The sequence below is a fragment of the Macadamia integrifolia genome, chromosome 5 (genome assembly GCF_013358625.1).
Source record: "Macadamia integrifolia cultivar HAES 741 chromosome 5, SCU_Mint_v3, whole genome shotgun sequence".
Taxonomy (NCBI): domain Eukaryota; kingdom Viridiplantae; phylum Streptophyta; class Magnoliopsida; order Proteales; family Proteaceae; genus Macadamia; species Macadamia integrifolia.
The window spans coordinates 17,435,566-17,460,322 of record NC_056561.1 but is presented as its reverse complement, the minus strand read 5'-3'; the positions used below and the strand labels follow the sequence as shown (position 1 = coordinate 17,460,322).

Genomic DNA, 24,757 nt, shown 5'->3' with positions numbered 1-24,757 from the left:
GGTTTATATTGTGAAAAAATATAAAACTTCCCAGGTAATTACTACCACCCTTTCCTTCTTAAATAGAAGTCCAATCAAGTATCTAGTGGTTCTCTTTCACAGAAGGAAAGCAATATTACAACTGAGTCATGACACATTACCAGCATTTATGTTCAACCAAATTTGAGCAGCAACAGATCACAGATGGGGTTCATGAGTCTTGAATGAATAAGACCATGTTGTGTCTCGGAAAGATCATTGTCCGTGTATTGGGTGGACAAGTGGCCTTCTTGAAATTTGAAAGAGGAAACAGGGGGGAGTTCCAGAATGAAGTGCTACTTGGATGCATAAAATAAACTACTAGGAAAAGCTATCATAAGTGGACTAGAGCCAATAGGGATGGGTATATTGGTTACAAGTTCGTACAGCAAGCTGGATTACAAATCTTCAAATTTTACATCAGACCAAACAGCTTTGCTAAGTTTACTCTACTTCCCCTGCAACCAAACGACTCAAAAAGGGTAAACCTTCCCCTTCCCTTACAACCAAACAGAGCCAAAGTGAGCTACATCAACCCCAAAAAATAAAAAATAAAAAACTTATAATTGCTTTATTTTTAAATGAACATCCGGAACAGCCAGAGCAGGAATTGAACATTCCATTTAATTGAACACTCAGAATACAGACTTCAACAGTATAATGAGAACTGAAAGAGGATGTAACAACTGTATAGCATAGACAATATTTGCTTGAAATGAGCCAAAGGAACACAATAAATAACAGATTTTCTTCAAAAGAAGCAAAAAATACACATCCTAAGGAAACCTAAAAGACTTAAAACTAATAGGGGCAACAATGTTGTTGGCATTCACCGGTATGAGGCCTTAAAGTTGCTTAAAAGAGGTCTTGGTGTCTCACATTTATCAGAAGCTAAGAAGAATGAAATGCTTTTCTACATTAATACAGGTAAAAAACAAGCAGCAGAGGTGGAGGGAAATCCTGCTGCAGCACTGACATCGGCTGTGGAAGCATCGATGGGGTCAGAAGCTTCAGGTTGGAATTAGAAGTCATTGATTGAAGTCTCCCAAATTTTAATCAGAATGGCATCAATGGCTTCTCTTCTCTATCTCTTTGCAACCGTAGATGCATAAATTTTGATTCTCCTGAACTGCACAGAACAAAATAAATTTCAGCAGGGAAGAAAACTAAACATGAAAAACCGGGGGAGAGGGATTCATGAACAAACCAGACAGAAGTTGCATTGTTTCAATTCCTTTTTTTTTTTTTTTTTAATTTTTGGCTAAAATATCATTTGTATTAAGAGAAAAAGAATAAAAAAATAAACAGAAAGAACGCAATTAGCCAATTACAATAGCAGATTTATAGAGGACAGAGATGAAACTAAACCTTCGGCATTGCATCAGCAGATTAGAATATCTACAAGCCCTCCAACACCCCACTCCAAAAAAAAGAAAAAGAAAAAAGAAATACATGCTTTTAACTGAAGCGGTATCTTGGGCGACCTACAACATCAATCTGCAGATCTAGATAGATCAAAGTTGGCCAGGAAGTCCAAATTCCATTTAAAAGAGATGAAGAAGGACAGAGTAGGGCTTAATGAAGGAAGAGGTTTTCATTGGGAGAAAGGGGGTGGGGGAGGCGAGAGATGAGGGATGAGAGGAGCAGACGGGGAGGGAATGGGGACACAGATGAAGAGAGTGGGGGGGGGGTATGTAAAACATTTTGATTCCAAAACGAATATAATAGGAAAGGGAAAATGAACAAAATAAGGAGGTAGTTCGTGCATACAATCCAGTCCTCTATGGTATAATATATAAGCTAACGAAAGAAATAAGAAAGCTTTGAGACTTTGAACAGTACCAACAAACAATAACATTGAGAAAAAAGTTTCAGTAGAAGAAGGAAAGAAAGAGGGGAGAGAGAGAATAGCAGTTCATTATTCCATCAAATTTCATATACAACTAGAGTGTTTACATCTCTCATTATTCCATAAAATCTTACCAGGAACTAAAGGGTTTAAATCCTCTATAAAGTTTAATAAGCAAGAACAGAGGGAACTTTAAAAATAAATTCTTTTTAACTGCTTTGGAACTACTAACTTGACCCCAAGGTTTTAAAATTTGGAAACAAATGGCTGATCCCGATTCCAATTCTGGCTGATTTGAATTGGCCAATTCATGCTGAATTTCTAGGGTTTAGGCCAATTATGGTGTGTTCCCGAATACCGATTGAATATGAATTGGCACTTATTTGAACCATGTTTGACACCCTTTAATAAAGAGAAAGAAACTATTAAGAATAGAAACTCCTTCAAATACTTTTAAATCAATTTAAGACTCATCTTAAAAACAAATCAAGACTTTCTACAAATATATGAAGGTGCCAAGGCTTAGAAAGTTAAGTAAACTTGTGCTATGCTGGGTACTGTCCGTATCCAGCATACGCACCATAGGTATATAAATATGAATCTTGAGCAGCACCATAGGGATGGTATCAGAGCACTTTTAAGTTTTTCGACGCGGTATATGCCTTTGGATTCTTGGGAGGAGTGGCAGAAGAGTGTAAGACCACGTTTGTGCCCAAGTCATGTTGGAAATACCATCTTAAAACTTAGATCTAGGTGATTACCCCAAGACTAAGATTTCTCAAATTATGAATCGTTTACCCCGCTCCATGTCGATGAGATCGGCAGGTGAGGCAAGCACAAGTTCTAATGTGCTTGATTATGATGAACAAACCTCAAGAATTAACCGACGACTTCGAAGTTGGGATATGCCAAAAATTTCAAGAAATGATCTCTATGATCGAGACTGGTTCGGACTCGAAACAGTCAAGACCGTAGAACAAACTATAAATTTTACCCCACAAACTCAAGAAATCCAACTTTTTGATCCACTTACCCTACAAGATTTATACAAAGACCGCAAATATAATTATGTCCATATTGGCTTAGTCCAAGTGGCCATCAAACCCCTTCACCGAGAAGGACTCAACACTTCTATGTTGTTAGCCCTTCGTGACCAAAGGTTCCTTGAGTTCAATGATTCCCTTTTGGGAGCCATTGAAACAAGTCTTTGTTATGGACCTGTCCATTTCAACGTCTATCCAGATATGTCCATAGCCTTAGAAGACCCAAACATTTTACATTCACTCAAACTTAACCTCAAAACACATGGTTACAAATTAATGCATGGATCCATCCCAATTTCCATTATCCATCGCATCAAATACAAAGCAATGAAATCTGTCCAACCTCGTGCCAAAAGAACATCTTCAAAAGGCCAAACCCTTTACCTTGAAACTGATTGTATTCAGGGTCAAATTGTCTACCCTAAACTCTGCCGTTGGGAAGATATTTCTTTCCCTGAAGAATGGCAGCTGCAAACGACTGCTATTCCCCCTCAAGTTTCAAATACAAGTATCCGTTCTATTTCCCAAGATTCAGACGGATTAGTTGCCATTAGGTTTAACAGACAAACTACCCCTCCGGTTTACCAAAGTTCCAGAAGATCATACTCTGAGGCATCGACTTCTTCTGACTTAAACCAATGGGTTTCCCAAACTAGAACTACTCCACCTCTCCCTAACCTTGTTGGAGTTCATAATAATCAAAATATTGTCCATGGAACATACGAAGCCAATTCGACCGTTCCTGAAACAACCCCTTCTGAAGCCAATGATCAAAGGTCTCCTACCCAATCTGAGGTTGAACCACTTCCTCCTCCTAAAGACCCCAAAAATGGTGGACTTTACATGATTCAAATTGAAACAAATTATCAAATTAACAAACCCTTACTTCGAACAGATTTTGAGTCTTCAAAAAATAAAGAAAAACGAGAATGGTTCTTAAAAACCTTTAATCTTAAACAACAAGCTCAAATAAGAACAAATTGGTATAATTTTATGACAAATCTTAAAACAAATGTTTTCTTCTTTACATATTTTGATATATATGCCCAGGATAATAATGTTTACTATCCCTGGCATAATCAGGTATGTACCCAAACCACCTCTCATAAAGCCTGGACTCTTTGTGAAGGACAAACCACCAATGCTATCCATCCTCCGGTAGAAAGCATCAAACATAACTATAAAAATAATGAGATAATTGCTTCTCCATTCAAAATAACTGAACAAGATAACCCAAACCGAAGACAAATTGAACAATTAAACTTTACAAATTTAAGTCTTCAAACCATAGGCAATCAACTTTCAAGAGTTGAAAACCTTGTCCAACCAAAACCTGTTGCCTCTTCATCTATGACACCGGCTCCGGTTCCAACTTCTGTCTCCTTATTCAAACCATATAATATACCTCAAAAACAACAACTTGCTCTTAACAAATCCTTTGTTTTAGATCAAATTAATCAACGATTAACTATCCTTAATGCTGCTGAAGAACATTTAAGTGATCCTCAAACACCAGTCCAAAACCAGCCTTCAGAGGAACCATCAGCTGCATCAAATAATAGAGGTATCCGCAACATCATAGGATGTTCTTCAGACACTTCCTCAAGTTCTGAAGAAGAAGACTTCCCCAAAATTAATCAAATTGGTCAAAGTTCTAACCAACACCCAGTCTTCCCTGACTTACAAATTGAAGCTAGAGGAATGGCTCCTCAGGCTTCTTACCAAAGCGGTATCATCTATGAATGGAACATAGATGGTCTGTCCGAACATAATCTCATGAACAAACTCCAAGAAATGACCATGGTTAGCAACACACATCGTATCAAGAATACACCTGATAGTGCTGTGGCTACCTTACTTGTTTCTGGCTTCACAGGCCAACTCAAAGGTTGGTGGGATTATGTCCTGACTGATGTCCAAAAAACAGAAATTCTAATGGCTGTTCAAATCACATCTGATGGTGTTCCCCTCCTTGATGGTGAAGGAATTCCTATTGAGGATGCTGTTAATACCCTTATTTTCAGCATTGCAAATTACTTTTTAGGAAACCCTTCTCGTCTCAAAGATAGAACAGCTGAACAATTATCAAACCTTAGATGTAAGAAATTACATGATTTCAAATGGTACAAAGACACTTTTTTAACCAAAGTCTTAACCAGACCTGATGCAAACCTTCCCTGTTGGAAAGAAAAATTCCTTACAGGATTACCAACTTTGTTTTCTGAAAAAATCAAACAACGCCTTAGGAAAGAAAATGATGGGATTATTCCCTATGATCAAATGTCCTATGGCCAAATCATTAGTCTTATTCATGAAGAGGGCCTTGCTCTCTGTACTGATATTAGACTAAAGAAACAAATCCATAAAGAAAACAAATTTTACAAACGTGAATTAGGAGGTTTCTGCGAACAATTCGGATTTCCACCTCTCAGACCTCCACCTAAAAACAAACATAAGTCTTCTCGTAAATATTATAAGAATTTTCACAAATCCAAAAAATATGTGTCTAATAGACCATTTACAACCCCTGAGTTTTATCATAAAACTCCTTCAAAGACAAAATATAACAAATATAGGAAGCCTTTCAAGGCACCTAAAAATTTTAAGAATCAAAATCCAGATAAAACCACACAAGGATGTTTCAAATGTGGTAAGCCTGGACACATTGCCAAATTTTGTAGAGTCTCAAATAAAATTAATTCTTTACAAATCTCTGAGCAAGATAAAACCCAAATCCTTGCTCTATTTCAAGAAACTTCTTCATCTTCTTCTGAAGATGAAAATCATAAGCTTAACCAAATTCAAGCCTCTGAACATAACTCTTCCAGTTCCTCCAATAATGAGAATTTTCAAGCATGTACTTGTGATTCTTGTATTATTGGTCTTAGCTGTGAAGACTGTGTTCCAAAATCTATCCGTATGCTTCGTGCATCAACAAACTCAAACATTTTTGATTATATTGATAGCTTAGCAGACCCAGAACATAAGAAGGCCTGCCTTGAGCATCTCAGAAACAATGTTTCTACCCAAAACTCTCCTCAACCATACAATCTTCATCAAATAATGCAAAAATTCGATAAAGTATCAAAACCTGATCATTCTGGTCGGATCAAATCCCTTGAAACCACTACTGCATCTTTGCAGTATGAGATAAAACAAATTAAACAACAGATAGCCCTCTTAAACAGACATCAAAATCAACAAGCTTCAACTTCAAACAACGAACCACTAATAAATCCTTTTGCAAACCAAGAATTTGTTGAAACAGATCCTACAATTCCAGGTTTTGTGTCTACCATAACTTGTCAAAATTGGTACATACGCATAACCCTAGTTATTAATGCTTCATTCAAATTTTCGGCCATTGCCTTAGTTGATTCTGGTGCAAATGCTAATTGTATCAACGAAGGTGCTATTCCTACCCAGTTCTATGAAAGAACTACCCAACGCCTTAATACGGCAAATGGATCTGGGTTGAATGTCCAATACAAGCTTTCAAACACCCATGTTTGTAACCAAGGCTTTTGCCTTCCCCAAACTTTCATCCTTGCTAAAGATCTTGACCAAACCATAATCCTTGGTCAACCATTTTTAGAAAAAATCAAACCATTCAAAATAACCCAAGATGGAATTTCCACAAAGTTTCAAGGACAAAAAATTGTCTTCCCATTCTTACAAGCCCAAAATTCCAATGACCAAAGTATTAGGAAAATTAGACAATTAAATTTTCTCAAAAATGAGCTTCTTCATGAAAGAATCTCTGATCATCTTAAAAATCCAAAAACCATCCAACAGATTAACCAAATAAAATCAAAATTTGAATCCAATCTTTGTTCTGATGTTCCTGATGCCTTTTGGCACCGAAAGCAGCATATGGTTTCTATTCTTTGCTTGTTTATTTTATTTAAGCACAAATTTAGTTCTGAGTAAGGTATTGCACCCATCTCAGTGTTAGTCTCCTTGCTGGATCGGAGTAAGGTATTGCACCTATCTCGTCCTGATTGCTATACAGAACCAGGAGATCACTATTGAAGAGCCCTTATACAAATATCTTGACTCGCCAATCATGATGGCACAAGCAGTTTTCTACAAAGGATGGAATCACTATTCCAACTCCCAGGCAAAAAATCAAGAATATTACGAATACATTCTCGTAGAAACTGATTCTGTCAGATTCAAACTTAATTATGACAGGACTGACCCAACTCTGGTTACACATACAACTGTAACCATCTGCAAAATCCTGTCTCTCCAAGACTGGGGGACTCATCCCCTAAACCAAAGAAGCTTTTAAAATACTTTTTCCCCACAAAATTATACATACATGGATTACCAGGAAGCCTGGTTCAAAGCTTTCACTTTTCAAAATAGAACCAACCGCCACTCTTGGTTCTTCTGTTTTGAATACAAATTTAACAACCAAACTCCCAATTGGTTTCCCAAATGGTGGGACCAATATGGTCCTATGGAGGAAATCCTACCCCCACAAATGATGGTGCTGCTCAAGATTCATCTTTATATACCTATGGTACAAATGGTGGATACGGACAGTACCCACAGTAGGCAAGAACCGTTACTTTGGTATCTGTACAATGTACATCATCTACTTCATTCGATATAGACTTGATTTTATATCTATATCTCATCAAATTTGAGTCAAAAGGACTGAATTTTTTCAAGCAATTAGACAATGACAACAACTAAACACACACACACACCCACACACATTCACACCAAAAGAGAGTACTTTTAACCGAGACCTGTCCAATTCGGTGAAAATGTCAGATCATGAACCGACTAATAGTTTTTCGTAAAGCATAGTGTGGTCAATTTCTTTCTCAATTCAATACAAATTTGTGGCAGTGTAAACATTGCTTATCCTTTCAGGAATTCATGACTTCGAAAAGTACTCCCCCATATGCTTAACACCTAGACACCCCATAGCAAGAATCTCTACAAACATCAGCAGAAAAATAAATAGACTCACCTCATCAGTTGTTGAGCTTCTACTCCGAACTATTTGTTGACCAATAATAGTTCCATGCGACCTTTTTATTGTTTCTTCAGCAGCAGCACAGCATGGGCTGAAAATGTCAAATAACAAAATAGGACAACCTTTTGTATAAAAGTCAGTAAATAAAGAGGGGATAAAGTTGTTAGAAAGGATATAACAATGAAGTATAAATGACATCAATAAAAAGACTAGCTTCTAGATTAACATTATTCAGCCAAACTATCAAGTGGTGTTAGTCTAATTAAATAGCCATGAGTACACATGAACCATTAAAAAACGAGAACAAGCAGCACACATTTTTATCAGGCATTTTGAATCTTCTTAGATAAACAAGGCAAACGAGTAAAACAGATATTAATCTCACTAGGACATACCGAGTTCCAAATTGGACAAAACAGCATCCTTAACCCAAGGGATATTAGCATAGACAAGTTCCCCAAACTGAGAATATATTTGCCTTAATCTCCTCCTGGCAAGGAAAGGGATGAATTGTTCAGACACAAACTTATCTCCCCTTCTTATACTCTATGTTTCTTCAGATGAAACATATTAGTTTCCAGGTCAATGTGTCTAAGACCTCAGCCATGATTGCCATTCGCCAATTTTGTATATATATACTACACATGCCAATATCATTGATCATAACAGGTTACTTAACTGACGACTCTTCAACCGGGCATAGGCCTAAAATCAAACGAAATTTAAATTTCATGGTGACAAATTGTGACGGTAACCTTAACCACAAACCTTATTCTTTTGTGCTGTCCAACTTTAGCTATATAGATTGGCATTTTATTACTGTGGTCCATCAGCATACTTCTTGAGCGACTTCTCTTGAATCAGAACTTGAATGGATGAGTCACTGATCAAGTGTGTAAGAGCTCAGAAGGCCAATCATCTATGTACCCCATGTTTGGCATGATTATTCAAATATATGACACCCAGCTATAAAGAGATCTGGCTCCAGGCTCTAATACTTGCACATAATCAATAAATTTTACAGCCACCAGCACACTTATAATTACAAGGTGGTTAACATTGAGGGCGTCCATTGAATTCTCAATATAGATGTAAGCAACAACAGAGCAGGAAGCTGCAGCTTTAGTAGTTGAAGATGTGACCAACATACCTCTGAAATATTGTAACTGAATCTTTCTTTTGCTTAGTCTCCAGTAACTTTTCATTCTTCTGCATAGATCTCTCCAGAAACAAAGGATTGACAACACACGAGGGTGGTTTTTGGAAACTTTAGCTGACTCGATAAGACCCAAAGAAGAATAAACTTCTGAGCGTCTAGCCACAAAATCAGGTGCAATGGTTCCCATATTCAAGTTGAACTGTCATAATACAAAGTAATATTATATCTAATTTATCATTAGTGAAGGGCGGAGAGATAGGCCTCCATATTCAAAAACAATCTCATTCGCAGTAGATACTCCAAACAAACTTAGATAAAATTCAAAAGCTATAGTTATACAAGGCTGCCATATTCTACCAACAAACATTAAACTTTCCCAGCAATGATAAGACATACAACACTACATTAAACACCAGGATTGAAACATGAATTTCAGGTCCAGCCAGATCAACCAAGTGGAAGATATATTTTTTACTGGTTTCATCGATATCAGAATAGTCTTTCAAGTCTCTCCAAGTTTCTGATCATGACCATGGTCAGACAAGATTTCATTTAGATTGGTTATAAAATAGGAATTTATCAAGACATATGACGACAACATGATCAAGCACTTCATAGAGATATGCTTTACAAATAAAATTTCATGCAAGGTTAATCATTACTTCATTGGAGTACTGGCTTTTGAAGATCTGAATTATTGTCAAAAAACGAATCATGCATTTATTCGTATGAAAGGTTACATGCATTCAGTTACTAGTTATGAAGGATTGGAAGCTCACAGTTCAGAAAATATATCGGAGAGGGTTCCCTGAAAGGCAGCATGGCCTTGCATTAACGTGGGGACCAATGGGAGCACACACTGAAGCAACAACAGGGGCAGGATTTCCATTTCATGAGGAGCAAGGTGGTCATTTTATCCCCGTGTCTGGGTGCAGGGGCTACCTGCCTTCAAGCTTCTTTTTTGCAAAAAATATTTAACAAGTTTTCTTGAATCTAGTGAGGCAGCACTCTTATATCTCCACAATCTGCTACTAGGTGTATCATGAACTCCCTCGGTCCCAGATTTCTCTGCTTGATGAATTAGAGTAATAATATTACAAGAAAAGGAGCATAGAACATGTAATTAGCCGTTGCAAAACATAACTAGTAAAAATCTGATAACGGAAGAAAATAGACACATGAACATTCCAATCGAGAAATTAACATGGACAAAATTGGAATTTTCAAAACTTAATAATATACCCATTATCCTGGAAGAGAAGAAGCATTTCTCTGAAGATCTAGGGCTGGAGCCACAACAAAAAAGAAGTTGTTAAAAACAAATAAAAACTGTTGTTAGAGAACATATTAGGTAAAAATGAAGAAAGAAGAAAAGGAAACAAACAATTATAGAAGAATACGGGTCATATGTATAACAACTCCTATGAGAATAGTCACCTCTCTCACCCTCCTATAATTGCTTGTGCAATCTCCTCATTGACCTATTGTTCAAATGAATCTTTAATCAAAATTAGTTGCATTAAAATTGTAATTAAATAGTCATATAGATAGAGAAATCAATACAATTCATAATTACCAAAATTAATTGAATATTGTGAGCTTCTGTTCATCATGAGTTGTGTAACTTTTTCTAAGTTGTGATTACATATTGGAAAGAGCCTCTACATCCTTCTACTTTTCGTCTTCCAGCATGTGCTTCATCTTCTTTCTTACTTCTACCGGTGCTTCCATCAACTTCTTTCTTTCTTCCACCATTTCTTGCCTCAACTCTGCCATTTGACACTGCAACTTTGTGTTCTGGCGCATTTTTGTTAGTCCAAGGTCCTTTGGGCTTACTCCAACTCCGACCAGGCGCACCTGAACGTGAAGATGCCTTCTTTGATTGCTTTGTAATTTCTTATTTCAGAGCAACTGACTCAACTCATCATTGAGCTTTGTCTACAAATAATTGTAAACCAAGTTAGCAAAAAATAAATAAATAAAGGTGTTTACAGTATCAAATACATAACATAGAAATAAATACCATTGTTTCTTGTGAAGCCCCATCTAACGGCTGTCTGTTCTTCTTCTTATGTCTAATCATAAACATCTTGAACCTTGAAGGCTCCTCACCTTCAGGGCCCTCTGTTGAACAAAAATAAATAAATAATACTAATAATTATAACATTTTATATGTTAGTTCAGAATTATCAATTATATGTATTTGTGTATAAGAAACGTATCGTAATATCGTAAAGTTGGGTAAAACTTCTTTTCCCAGCAGTATGACTAATTTTTTTGTTTTGATCTGCTCTCTTTATTTCAGGTACAAATATCCTACCATATCGAATAACATAAATTACCTATGTGCCAGCCACAGTTAACAATTAGAAATGCATTCTAGGCAAATAAATAAATCCTACCTCATTTTTCTCATTCTGCCACATAGTTATGAGCTCTTTCCATTGATCTAGTGGGACACAAGTATCACATTTCTCAATTAACTCGTAGCCATCACATCTATCAAATATATCAGCCTTCCATTTGAGCTTAAAGGCCTTCCACTGTAGACCCATTTCTTACCAACAACATCAATTTCATATTTCTCCTACAAGACAATGTACCATAGAAAATTAAAATCATCAAATAAAAAAACAAAAAGTTTTAAGTACCATAGAGCTTGAATGGACATATGGGTTGTCACCTAACCTGCATTTTCTTCCAAAGTGCTCTGGCACTTTCCACCAGTCGGGATAATTACAAGAAAGCACAAAACTGTTCCTTACGATAGTTCCCATTCAAGTAATGAATCAGGGTGTTATATGACGAATGCCCTGATGGTGCTTATTGAGGTCTACTCTCTTCTTCTGTCCAGACTGCATTGACATTGTTTCAATGGCCCTATTATGACCTTGTTTCGTACGTGGGACAACAGGCTACAAGTGAATTCCAATTTACAAGAACAAATAAATAAAATTTTTAGTGATCAATTACTTAAGGAATGTATTCTCAAAACAAATTCCGAAGTAGGTTTATAGATCATACCCAGATCTGTCCCACTCGTACTAGTGCTGTCTGAAGGAATGCTAGCCATTTTCAAAACCTGTAAGGATACAACATCACGAGAATTGTAAGTATTACAATTTAATAATTGTTAACTACCAAATAAAAGTATTCAGAAGCAAACTGTTGAAATAAATAAATTAGCTATCCCACATGAAGTTGCTCTGTACCAATTTCTTCATCTCCTCGCTTCTTTGGATGATCCACAGATTCATCAACTCCCTAGCTTCCCCAATAACAGTACCTCTCTGCTGAAATGGAATGCATCCAACACTGTTATATAATACAGAAATACAACTTCGCTGGGTTTCTTTGGGGGGTGGTGTGTGAGGGAAGAAAAGAAAATGCCTTTCTCAAAAACTTTACAATTACATCTTCCGAATAACAACCCAAAAACAAGAAGTTCCAAATGCCTTTCACAAAAACTTTATAATTGCATCTTTCCAACGACAGACCCAAAATAAGTAGCTTCAAATGGCTTTCTCAAAAAAACCCCAACATAACGGAATCTACCCACATGGCCTTTTCCCTTTCAAAATACTCCTCCTACTTGACATCAATTCAACTGAAGCTTAGATCTCTACCAACAAATCCTTTAGTTACAAAGCCAAATTTCCGAATACTTAGCTAAGACAAGCGTTGAAACATACAAGAATTTTTCATCTTCCACTTCTACATCCATGACCACCACAAACAATTCAAATACACAGAAAAGGTGAGAAGAGAAGAATCAAATCCTAATCAACATGATAATAAATAATAGACTTAACAATCAATTCTTGAAGCAGACATCCCCAACAAAATCTTGAGTAAACCAGGAAGGGAACATAAGGTTCTCAGAGAGAGACAGACACAAGTGTGTTCACAAATGAGGCTTGAAGAAAGAGATACGAAATGGTAGCCGGAGGGCCAAGCCCATGTACTTCATTAAAACCATTGAATAAACACAAATTTTTATTTGGGCCTTCCTATGGCTCTGGTTCCTCTGCCCAAAACTTGAATAAAGTTCTTTTTTTCTTTCAAAACAAAAATGTAAAAGTAACAAGGGGAATAATCTGCCATTGAAGTTTGAACAAAACTATAAGATGTGAAATTCATCCAAAAGGAAAGGAAAAATTTCATCCAAAACGAAAAATATTGTTGCTAGGAGGGAAACAGTAAGATATTACAATTCATAAGCTCAAAAGGAATGCATGCATAAGGAGGGCCAAGAGTAAAGATAATTTGAACGATAAGAAAAAAAAAAAGAAGAGAAATAAATTCAGAATTTTGATAAAAGGAAATGAAGAAAATAAGTTACATGGAAAGGGGTTTTTTTTTTTGGGGGTTGGGGTGGGGTGGTGGGGAGGGAGCTTGAAATTAATTGCATAGTATCATATGAGAAGAAAAGCCCATGTTTGTATGTCAATGTAAGAGAAGAAATGGACCCAGATCTCACAGAAGACCAATAGCCAACCACAACCATCCCATGAACAAGACTTTGTATCCATTAAAAAACACCAGTCTTAACCCCAACAAGAAACAAAACATAAATGCAGAGAAAATGCAGGGGAAAGAAGAAAAAACGAACCTGTAGTGTGGAAGAGTAAGGATGATGTGAACGAGAGGATTAAGATGCATCATCTATGGTCTCCAGGTAAGGATAGTCTCTTATGTTCAGTTTTCTTAACTTTCTTGCTTTCAGTTGTGTTACCACGTTCTCGAAAGGCTTCAATTTGGGGCACTTCCAAATAACCAACACTTTAAGTGACGGGAGATTCTCCAATCCGTATGGAAGGGTTTGTAGTTTTGAACAATTTGAAATGATCAGCTCTTGTAATGAGTTCAGGACTTGAATCCCCAAGAAGTCCTCCCCAGGAAAAAGCTTGATGAGGTTATGACATCCCCAGATGGTCAACTTCTCAAGTGCTGAGAGAAATCCCAACCTTGTGGACAAATCTTTTAGTTTTGGACACTCGATCAACCAAAGTACTTGTAAGGATGTCATCTGCTGCAAATTTTCCGGGAATGACGTCAATTTAAGGCATCTTTGGATGTACAGAGATCGAAGTGATGAGAGGTCTCCCAAGCCATCTGGTAGAGTGGTTAGATTAGAACAATCAGTTATTTCCAACAGACGGAGGTTTTGGAGGTTTCTCAATCCCTCTGGTAGAACTTCTAGATTGGGACAACCAATTATAGCCAACACACGAAGGGTTGAGGGTTTCCCCAATTCCTCTGGCAATTTTTCCAGATTATCACAACCTTTTATCTTCAATGTATCTAGTGATGCTAAGTGTTGCATCCCTCCAGGCAAAGACTTCAACCTATCGCAACTCGAAATTTCCAATACCTCTAGTAACGAGAGGTTGGCGAGGCCGTCCTGTAGAGCTCTCAAATTTGAACATTGTTCAATCTTCAGCATTTGTAACGACATCAATTCTTTCATCTCGTCAGGAAAAGAGATCAATGAATCACATCCATTGATCTCCAATTCTTTAAGTGATGTAAGTTTTGCAATTCCCCCAGGTAGAGCCCATAGATATGCACAACCAACTATGCTCAGCTTTTGCAGCGATTTCCAGTGTTGCATCTCTTCTGATAAAGACTCAAGCTTAGGGCATTCCCTAATTGTAAAGTGTTGAAGAGATGAGAGATGTCCTATGCCCTCTGGCAATTTCTTTAGATTTGGACAAATTTCTATCTGCAAGTGATGAAGCAACGAAAGGTTTTCTAAGCCTGTTGTCAAAACCATTCGATTTGCACAATTTTCTATATGCAGTGTCGTCAGTGACTGCAAGAGCTTCTTTGGTAAAGTTGTAAGACGATCACAACTTTCGATCCGCATCTTCGCACTACAAAGATTGGGTATGTTGTGCATGTGTTCATCTCGTAAGGAACCCACTTCATGCTCTTCCTGATTTGCGCCCTTCTTCACTCCAAGAGATTTCAGCTTATCACATCCCTTGAATTCCAAAAGCTCCAAGTGCATGAGACCCTCAACTCCTGCATACTCCAGATTTTCACAATATGAAATCATCAATTTCTGAAGAGATCTCAAGCCTGTCATATCCAAAGACTTCACATGGTGACATGAGTAAATAGAGAGTTCCTGTAAATTTGAGAGATGTGAACTCCCATTATTCAACCAAGTAGGGAGCTCGGTGCCACTGAAACGTACTATCCTCAGAAGAAACAGATTTTGATGAGGTTGGAGCTCCTCCAATATATGGTCTTGTTTCCTGCTTTCCTCGTTGGTACAAACATGCCAATCTGCTTCCCATTCTAATGTCAACTCTTGGAGTTTTCTTTTCTCCTTCAAATTTGCTGCTTTAGCATTTTCTCTACTTTTCACATTGTCGAGACCAATTAAACTCAAACTTCCTCCAAGTTGTAGTAGACATCCTAGTTCATCAATACCAGCCTCATCACCGGTGGTTACATTCATGTTGCCCACCTTAAATGAAGTCAAGATTTTAAGGTTACGCAGTCGCCCTAAACCTTTTGGAAATCTTTGAAGAAATCTACAATGTAATAGCTTCAGAGTTTGCAAATGGTAGAGTTTGCAAATGGAAGCGGGTAATGCTTTAAACCGACCATGGGAAAGATCAAGATACCTCAAGTGTATTAACTCTCCAATTGAGGATGGCAACTCATCTTTGTTGAAGTGTATGAGTTCTAGAATGCGCAATCTCTTAAAATCTGATAACCGATCATAATAATAAATATTATGATGTGGCCTATCAACAAATGTCCGAGACAAAAATGATCGTGCATCATACTGTGCGTAATTATGTAAAAATAGTAAATTATCCCGTGCGAAATTATGTAAAGAGGCATCCATCGTGCATTCTAATGGTTCACCATTATCATCGAATTTGACAACTCGAAGGAAAGACCTGAGCACCAATGATTTAAAATATGCATTACCTATATCCTCCTCTTCCATTAATATTACATCATCATGATCTCCACCACCATTATCATTAATGGATGATGATGATGATGATGCTTCTTGTTCTAAGAAACCTTGAGCCATCCATAATTGAATCAATTTCTTCTTCTCGATTATAAAATTCATGGAAAACAATGAACAATATGAAAAGCATCGTTTCAATGGTGACTTCATGTCATTATAACAAATCTTCAGTGCAGACTTAATAACTGAATTGGCATTGCTAGGTAGTGCTTTCATAGTATTTAGGATAGTTGTCCAGTCTTGTATATTTGTCTTGAAGCGCATCATGGCACCTAGAATTGTTAAAGCGAACGGAAAACCTCGGCATTCTTTAACAATTTCCAATCCTATTCTGACTAGATCTGGAGTCTCCAGTACTGCACTTCTTCTCCCAAATACATTTCTCCTGAGCAATGCCCAACTCTCTTCTTTTGATAGTCCGCTTAATTCATAAGGAGGAATTGTCCCCATTATTGACGCAATGTTTCCATATCTTGTTGTAACAATAATTGTGCTCCCTTTGGAGCCAACTCTTAACAAAGTTTTTAAATTATCCCATATTTCTTTAAATTGTTCTATTGAGAAGAACTGGAAGCACACGTCAGTCAATACAAGTAAAAACCTTTTCCCACTCAAAATCTCTTCTACCATGTGCTGTAAATCACCACCACCCATACTTCTTCTAAGAGACTGTTCAACTATTTCTGTTACAATCCATCTCACGTTGAACCACCACCCAAGATCAACCCAAAATCTGAGATCAAAATGCGACTTAATTGGCTCATCATCGAAGACTAGCTTTGCTAGTGTTTTCTTGCCAATAAATGGGTCCCCTAGTATAGGGAGGACAGCGATGAGCATTTGTTGTCGATTATTAATAATAATATTAACAATCTTTGTTTTGTCCTCCTCCGCCCTGCTTCCGAGTGTTACTACTTCATCTCCCCTTCTATTTGTATATACTTGTTGGAAAGCATAATCAATATCACCGATATTTATTCGAACCTCAGGGGAATAATCAATATCGGGGAATGCCATTTTCATCTTATCTAACACATGTTGGAAATTCTTGATTTTACGAGGTAGTGACAAGGAATTACACTTAATAATATTGCATACCTTTCTGTTGATCATGCAATACAAATCAGCCTTCTCCTCCTTCATTTGAATAATTCTCGTGGTGGCATGAGCTTCATATGACAACTCGTCCAACATGTCATCTGCTTCGCAATATAATACTGTAATCTGGCCCAACATGTCATCTACATCAGCAGTAAACCCTCTCCGCAATTGTTGCCATTCTAAATCCATGAGTATCACTTTGGCCTCTCTTACAATACGCTGAAGCTTTTCATACTCCTCCTGAACACCTCGTCCGAGAGTGGTAGAAGAGATCATCAACTTTTTACCAGCAGCTGCATAATCTCTCATACCCATTTTTCCTATATGTAAGAAGCAGCAATCGATCAATTCACGAGTAGAAACCCAATTAAAAATAAGAAAAGCATAAATAAATTTTAGACAGTTCAAGAATGGAAGAGATCATCAAGTATTTACCATAATCTCTCATAGCCAGTTTTCCTATATATATATATATATATATATATTATATATGCGTGTAAACAAAAGCAATCAATTCAGTAGAAAGCATAAAATGCACACACACAGATTACAGATAGTATTTAATTCGATCTCCCAAATGATAAATATATATTCAAGAGTAGTGGATGGATGACGGAATCAATCAACCACTCTTTGCAGCTCAATAACAACACCAAGAAAAGAATAAAGTAAAGAATTACACTATTAATTTCTCGTTCAAGTTAGTTTGCACCTAAGAAAAGAATAAAACTAACTAAAGCACCTGCATGAGGGTATGCACGGTGTGTTACGGGGAAACAATTTAAAAATGGTTTCGGTTTAAACGGTTTTTTTATATTTTCTAATTTTTTATTCTAAACAATTTTTTTTTATTTTTTTTTTATTTTAGTGAAATGGATGCAAATTTTAACATTATTGAATCGAGTTGTTTATTTTTATATGCCTTTTTAATAGTTATTTAATGTAAACTTAATATTTTTTTATTGAAATGTGAGTAAACTTAGCACTGAAGACTTAATCTTATTACGTATATATTGATCGGTTTAACGGTTTGTCAATGGTTTAAATTTTAAAATCAAATCCTAACCATTTAGTAAACAATTTCACGGTTTTGGTGTAAACAACTTGGTTCAGTTTTGATAGATAGTTTAGGTTTCAAATTCACATCCTTAGATACGTTTTATGAAGAAAAAAATAAAAATTATACACCCCATGGTCTTGAACAAGCAATCCTTCCTCCAAGAAAAGAATAAAAATACATCACTCCACATAAGATGCCTTGTAGTATATCAAATGCGATTCTAAGACAATTGTTTGAGAGATTTTTTTTTTTTTTTTTGGGAGCTAGAGGGAACATTATGCTGTTCTTTATATTAGCATCGATCTTACATGCCTAGAGATAGAAAAGAATTTTGATGGGTGTCAATTTGTATATAAAAGATCTACATCACTAGACAGGAAAAGAGAGGCGTGAATATCCCAATATGCTGCCTCTTTATATTCCCACCTTCCCCCCCCCCCCAAATTATGTCTTATGGGGCAAAAAGGATCATTAAACAGTGCAAATAAGGCTAGCATCTTTTTATGCAAATTGATCGACTCTCAATTCTAGAATGCCCCTGGCTGCCCAAATTTTATTTTACTTCCCAAGGAAAACTTTAGTGTAAACCAAGTAGAAGAAATTATGTTGTTTTCTTTATGTGTGTTACATGGAATAATTGTGTCCAAGATCCTACAGAGACCAAAATCAAACTAGTAACCTAAACACTAATTAATTTACATTGGCACAGCTAATATATATGATCAGTTTTGAAGCTATTTCTATAAGTCTCTCTCATCATCCTTGCTCAGCTCATAATGTTGGAAAGTATTTTTGTTTCCTTATTTTTCATGCATTCGCCTATTTAGTAGTTCAGATAGGGATTTAATAAAATAAAAGAAAAATTCATTCAATTACAATCTAAATGGCAGAAAACCAATGATACTTTTTTCTTTCCCTTGAACCATAGGTTCACAGAAAGAAATGTCACGCTAAGGAGAGAGATAGACAGTGATCTAGCTACACTGGTGGCATACTTAGTCTTTTCCTTTTTTTTTTTTTTTTTTAATCAAGAACTTAGACATTCCTAATATTTTTTATTGCATTATTCAATTTTTGCTACCCTTTCATCCAAGAAATATAATAATAAGGGAAAAGGATTGGAACACCGCTGGTTTATCGTATGCTAGCACCCTTTGAGTCTCTCCCTTTCTCCGTTAGAAATGACACTCTTGCCCCTCCCTATATGGTTTTCCATCCTATGCCCCTATTTGTATCTCCTACTAGCTTTCCACACACAGGCAATGTGCCTATGCCTCTCCCAATATATATATATATATATATATATATTGTTTTATGCATACAAAAGTTTCAAAATGCATTATTAAACAAATCATTTTTAGTTCGTGTTGACTGTAGTGTAGCTAAATATGTTTTACAAAATGATGTTTCAAACCTTGCTTCCAAACAAATCTCTGCCAGATGGCAAGCTTTACTTTCAATTTTTGAATTTCAAATAGATTATATTAAAGGAGAAACCAATTTTGTCCCTGACTTTCTTACCCATGAATTCCTACAGGGCCAGACTCCTCAAATCAATCTCCTCATAATGGCTCCCCCTAAGGAGTCCACCTCCTCAAACTCCCTTATAAAAACCAAATCCAGTTACGGTGCCTCTGCTGCACCATCAAACCAAATAGTCACAAGAAGCCAGTCCCAATTGGCATCCACAAATAAACCTTATTCCCATGCTGTGGTCCTATCTTCAGCCACCGGTCCCCTCCAAACCACAAACAAGGCAAGCTCCAGCCTACAAACTACCCAAGCTAAACCTCTCCAAACTGCCCAAGGCTCCAAAATCAAAAGCCAATACCATGAAAAACCTTTCAAAGAAAATCTCTTCACTATTGAAGAATCTCTTTACAAATATGTTGACTCACCTATCAAACTGGCTCAAAATATTTTCTTTCAAGGATGGCATCATCACTCTCCCTCTACTGTAAAAAACCAAGAATTCTACGAGTATATCCTCGTAGACACTGACTCTGTCAGATTCAAATTTAATTTTGACAAAATGACCAGTCTTTGGTTACCCATACAATGGTAACCATCTGTAAAATTCTCAACCTCCAAGATTGGGGTGGTCACCCCCTTACCACAAGGAATTTTTCACATACTATGATTACCAGGAGGCTTGGTTCAAAGCTTTCTGTTTCTAAAATAGAATCAACCGTCATTCATGGTTCTTCTGTTTTGAATACAGGTTCAATAACCAAACTCCCCTCTGGTTTCCCAGGTGGTAGGATCAATATGGTCCTATGGTCAATATCCTTCCACCCAATATATATATATATATATATGGGAGAGGGATAGGTATGCTAGCGTAGTACCTAGTAATTAGGAATGCTAGCAGGATTTTGACTGAAGGATTTGATCAACTTGAATTAAACCGTTGGATGGAGAGAAGGTATGCAAACGATTTGCTACACCTTTCCTCTCCCTCTTTCTCTCTCTTCTCTCTCTGAGTCGTCGAAAAAGTCCTTCTTTTTACTAGATCTAGCCGGAGAAAAAGGACTCCGGTGGGATCTTTTACCAGATCCAGCCAGAAAAAGCAAACTCTGGTGGGACCTCCAGACAAATAAAGAGGGGTTAGATTCTAACCTATAGGATGGAAATAAATTCTCCACCAAGTGTACTATGCATATTCAGATCAAGTGAATCGCACTGGTGGCTTCTCCTTTGGCTCCGGCGATGGTGAAGTTTTTCGCCACCAAACCCAAATATTCCCCATGAAAACCTCTAGTCATCTACCTCTGAAGTCTCCCGCATTCTCTCAATAACACAGTGAGGGAGCAGGATGGAGCATTGTTCCTAGCATCAATACAGGATGGAGCAGGTTTTCTATTCTTTTCTGCTTTCCCTGAATTCTTACATGACTTGGGGGTTACTGGTTATTGTTATTCTCATCATTTAGTTTGTTTCTTCTTCTTCGTTTCTGTATTCTTTGAAGTTTCTATTTTTGCACAAGGGCAACTTCTCATCAAAAAGAAGCCAGACCCTGATAATGCTGCTATTACCACTTGGTGCTTCGTCTCTCTAAATTCATGGGGGGTTTTGGGGTACTATATCCTCTGTATCATTTTTTAATTTTGTATATTTCTTCTTTAATTGTTGAATGCCTTTGATTCTGTTCTTTCTGAATTGGGTCGTCTTGAATTGAATTATCTCTTCCTTTTGTTTTACTTTGTCGGAGTCGGAGAAGGAGAGGGAGAAGAAAAGGAACCGTGGGAGCCGGAGATGGAGAAGGAGGGTGGAGATAGAATTAGGAGAGAGATAAGGTGTAACAGTGGTGGATTGAAGCTTTGGACCTTTTTCTCTCCATCCAACGTTACATTTAATATGAACAAATCCTACATCTAATATCCCACTAGCATTCCTAATTCCTAGGTACTACATTAGCAAACCTGTCCTTTTTTATATATATATAGATATATATAGGGAGAATGTTTTTTGTGGGGGGAGTGTAGGGGCTGCACCCAAACACATGGGAGCAAAATGACCACCCTGACCCCATGAAAGATGTAAATGCCCACCCCATTGATGCTTCCAAGTACACTCCCATTGGCCCTATGCGAGTGCAGCCTCTACATTTATGGACAGAATAGATTCTCCCACATATATATGGGAAAAAGAAGCCCAAAAGGCATCATGGTTCTTGCACCTAAATAGAGGGGAGTGAAAAATGACCTCACACCCCCATGAAAGGTGGAAATCCCGCCGTTGTTTATGAAAGGGGTTATCTCATTCTTCTTTCTTCATACATGAACGTTTGTGCCGACAACATGCATGAGCTAGTTCAAGATGTTCAAAAAGTGTGGGTGAAGTTTTATCCGTTGGAGTAATTGGACCAAGAATTAGCAAATTGGATTGCATGCTAATTAAAGAACAAAGAGACTACACCCTACAAATTGACACAAAAATACTCAAATGAGATGCACCCTGGCAAGAGATGAAACGAGAAGAAATATAGGAAAAACCAACTAACAGAGAAAGAATATCACCTACAACACATCAAGTTGCCCAATATGCACCTCTCAGAATGATTTATGTTTAGAGATGGAAAGAATCAGTAGACACACATTGTATGACCCAATTAGCCCAAGTAGGATGAAAACCAAATTTAACCAAAACATGCTCAAGGACGGACCATTCGACCTGACCATATGCCTTACTCAAATCTAATCTAAGCGCCATAAACCTAGACTTACTCTTAGAAGGTTTTATTTGGTGAAGGATTTTATGTGTAACATAAACATTATCATAAATAGCACATGAAGGAATGAATGCTCTTTGAAAAGGACCAATAAGAGAATACAGAATAGGTTTTACATGGGTAACTAAACATTTGACTATGATTTTATTTATGACCGTACAAACACTAATAGACCTAAAATGACTCATCTCACTTGGGTGATTATATTTTCGGATAAAAGCAACAACAGTCCTATAAAAGCTATGCAACATATATCCAAAATTAAAGAACCATTGAACAATATTTACCACTTCAATAAAGAAGCAGCAATCGATCAATTCATGAGTAGAAAGCCAAAAATAAGAAAGCATAAATAAATTTTAGACAGTTTCAAGAATGGTAGAGATCAAGTCCTTACCATAATCTCTCATAGCCATTTTTCCTATATGTGTGTAAACAGAAGCAATCAATTCAGTTGAAAGCCAGAAGAAGAAGAACACAAACACAGATAGTCTTCGATCTCCCAAATGATGAATTTATTCAAGACTATGGATGACGGAATCAATCAACCACTCTTTGCAGCTCAACAACACCAAGGAAAGAATAAAGTAAAGAATTACACTCTTTCTCCTTCAAGTTAGTTTGCACCTAAGAAAAGAATAAAACTAACTAAAGCACCCTGCATGAGGGAGATGGGTTGCCAGTATTACATCCATGTGGTTAAAGACTAAATTTTTTGCCACTAAAAAAAAAAAAATTTTAATCAATGATTTCATATATTGAAATCGAATTTGTTTATAAATGGTTTCGATTTAAACGGTTTTTTTATGTTTCGTAAATTTTTTTCTAAACATTTTTGCTTTTAAATATTTTAGTGAAATGGATGCAATTTAATATTGAATCAAATTATTTATTGTTATATGTTTTTTTTAATAGTTATTTAATGTAATTTTTTTTTTTTAATTGAAATGTAATTAAACTTAGAATTCAAGACTTAATCTTATTATATATATGTTGATCGGTTAAACGGTTTATCAACGGTTTAAATTTTAAAATCAAAACCGAACTATTTATTAAACAATTTCACAATTCCGGTGTAAACAATTTAGTCCAATTTTGATATATAGATGTTTCGATTTTGGTTTCATTTCCGTTTCAATTTCACATCCTTAGATACGTGATGGAGAAAGTAGTCGTTACATCAAGAAAAGAATAAAAAAATGATACACCCCATGGTCTTGAACAAGCAATCCTTCCTCCAAAAAAAGAATAAAAATGATACACCCCATGGTCTTGAACAAGCAATCCTTCCTTCAAGAAAAGAATAAAAATCAATCACTACACATAAGATGCCTTGTAGTATATCAAATGCGATTCTAAGGCAATTGTTTGAGAGATATTTTTTTGGGAGCTAGAGGGTTCATTATGCTATCTCTTTATATTAGCATCTTACATGCCTAGAGATCGATAGAAAAGAGTGTTGATAGCTGTCAATTTATGTATAAAAGATCTATGTCACTAAATGAGGAAAGAAAACCTGTGAGGGGGCGAGTATGTCCCAATATGCTGCCTCTTTATATAGCCACCCATTTTTTTTTTAAATCAATTTTTTTTTTTGGGTTGAAATCTATTTCTTATTCCCCCAAATTATGTCTTATATATAGGGCAAAATGGATCATTAAACAGTGCATGTAAGGCTAGCATCTATTTATGCAAATTGATTGACTCTCAATTCTGGAATGCCCCTGGCTGCCAAAATTTTATTTTACTTCTCAAGGAAAACATGAATAGTGTAAACCAAGTAGAAGAAATTATGTTGTTTTCTTTCTACTGGGGGAGGGTATGCACGGTATGTTACATGGAACAATTGTGTCCAAGATCCTACATAGACCAAAATCAAATTAGTTACCTAAATTCTAATTAATTTATATTGGCGCAGCTAATATACAAGATGAGTTTAGAAGCTATTTCTATAAGTCTCTATCATCATCCTTGCTTTGCTCATAATGTTGGAAAGTATTTTTGTTTCCTTATTTTTCATGCATCTGCCTATTTAGAAGCTCAAATAAGGGATTTATTAAAATAAAAGAAAAATGGGTTCAATTACAATGAAAACCAATTATACTCTTTTCTTTCCCTTCAACCATAGTGTGACAAAAATTAATTTCATGCTATCTTTTTCTTTTGGGAGGGGGTTAGGAATATCGTTGGATTTCTTGATGCTAACAACTCAACCAATGGGAAGGCTCGGATTAAAGGGGCATAGGGGACTTTTCCTAGGGGAGGAGGAGAGAGATGGACACTGATCTAGGTATATCGCTAGC

The 24,757-nt window shown here is 36.5% G+C and overlaps 1 protein-coding gene across 7 annotated transcripts; it reads right to left on the bottom strand.

The window, feature by feature from the left end:
• Positions 1-703: 703 nt before the first annotated feature.
• LOC122079034 (putative disease resistance protein RGA3) lies at positions 704-22,982 on the bottom strand. 7 transcript variants are annotated; one of them, XR_006140260.1, is made up of 11 exons: positions 17,161-17,284; positions 12,258-12,352; positions 12,087-12,144; positions 11,751-11,977; positions 11,465-11,649; positions 11,086-11,186; positions 10,639-11,000; positions 9,842-10,543; positions 9,054-9,261; positions 7,898-7,994; positions 704-1,147 (listed from the first exon to the last, which is right to left on the bottom strand). XR_006140260.1 is itself a non-coding variant. In XM_042645255.1 (8 exons), the coding sequence occupies exons 1-2, from the start codon at positions 22,868-22,870 to the stop codon at positions 13,714-13,716; spliced, it is 3,789 nt and encodes a 1,262-aa protein (XP_042501189.1). In that variant the 5' UTR covers positions 22,871-22,982; the 3' UTR covers positions 10,735-11,000; positions 11,086-11,186; positions 11,465-11,649; positions 11,751-11,977; positions 12,087-12,144; positions 12,258-12,355; positions 13,675-13,713. The 7 variants fall into 7 exon arrangements, 6 of the variants coding, with proteins under 6 accessions (XP_042501189.1, XP_042501190.1, XP_042501187.1 ...); XM_042645255.1 differs by lacking the exons at positions 704-1,147; positions 7,898-7,994; positions 9,054-9,261; positions 9,842-10,543 and adding an exon at positions 22,852-22,982 and having other exon boundaries at positions 10,735-11,000; positions 12,258-12,355; positions 13,675-17,483; XM_042645256.1 differs by lacking the exons at positions 704-1,147; positions 7,898-7,994; positions 9,054-9,261; positions 9,842-10,543 and adding an exon at positions 22,852-22,982 and having other exon boundaries at positions 10,735-11,000; positions 12,275-12,355; positions 13,675-17,483.
• Positions 22,983-24,757: the final 1,775 nt, after the last annotated feature.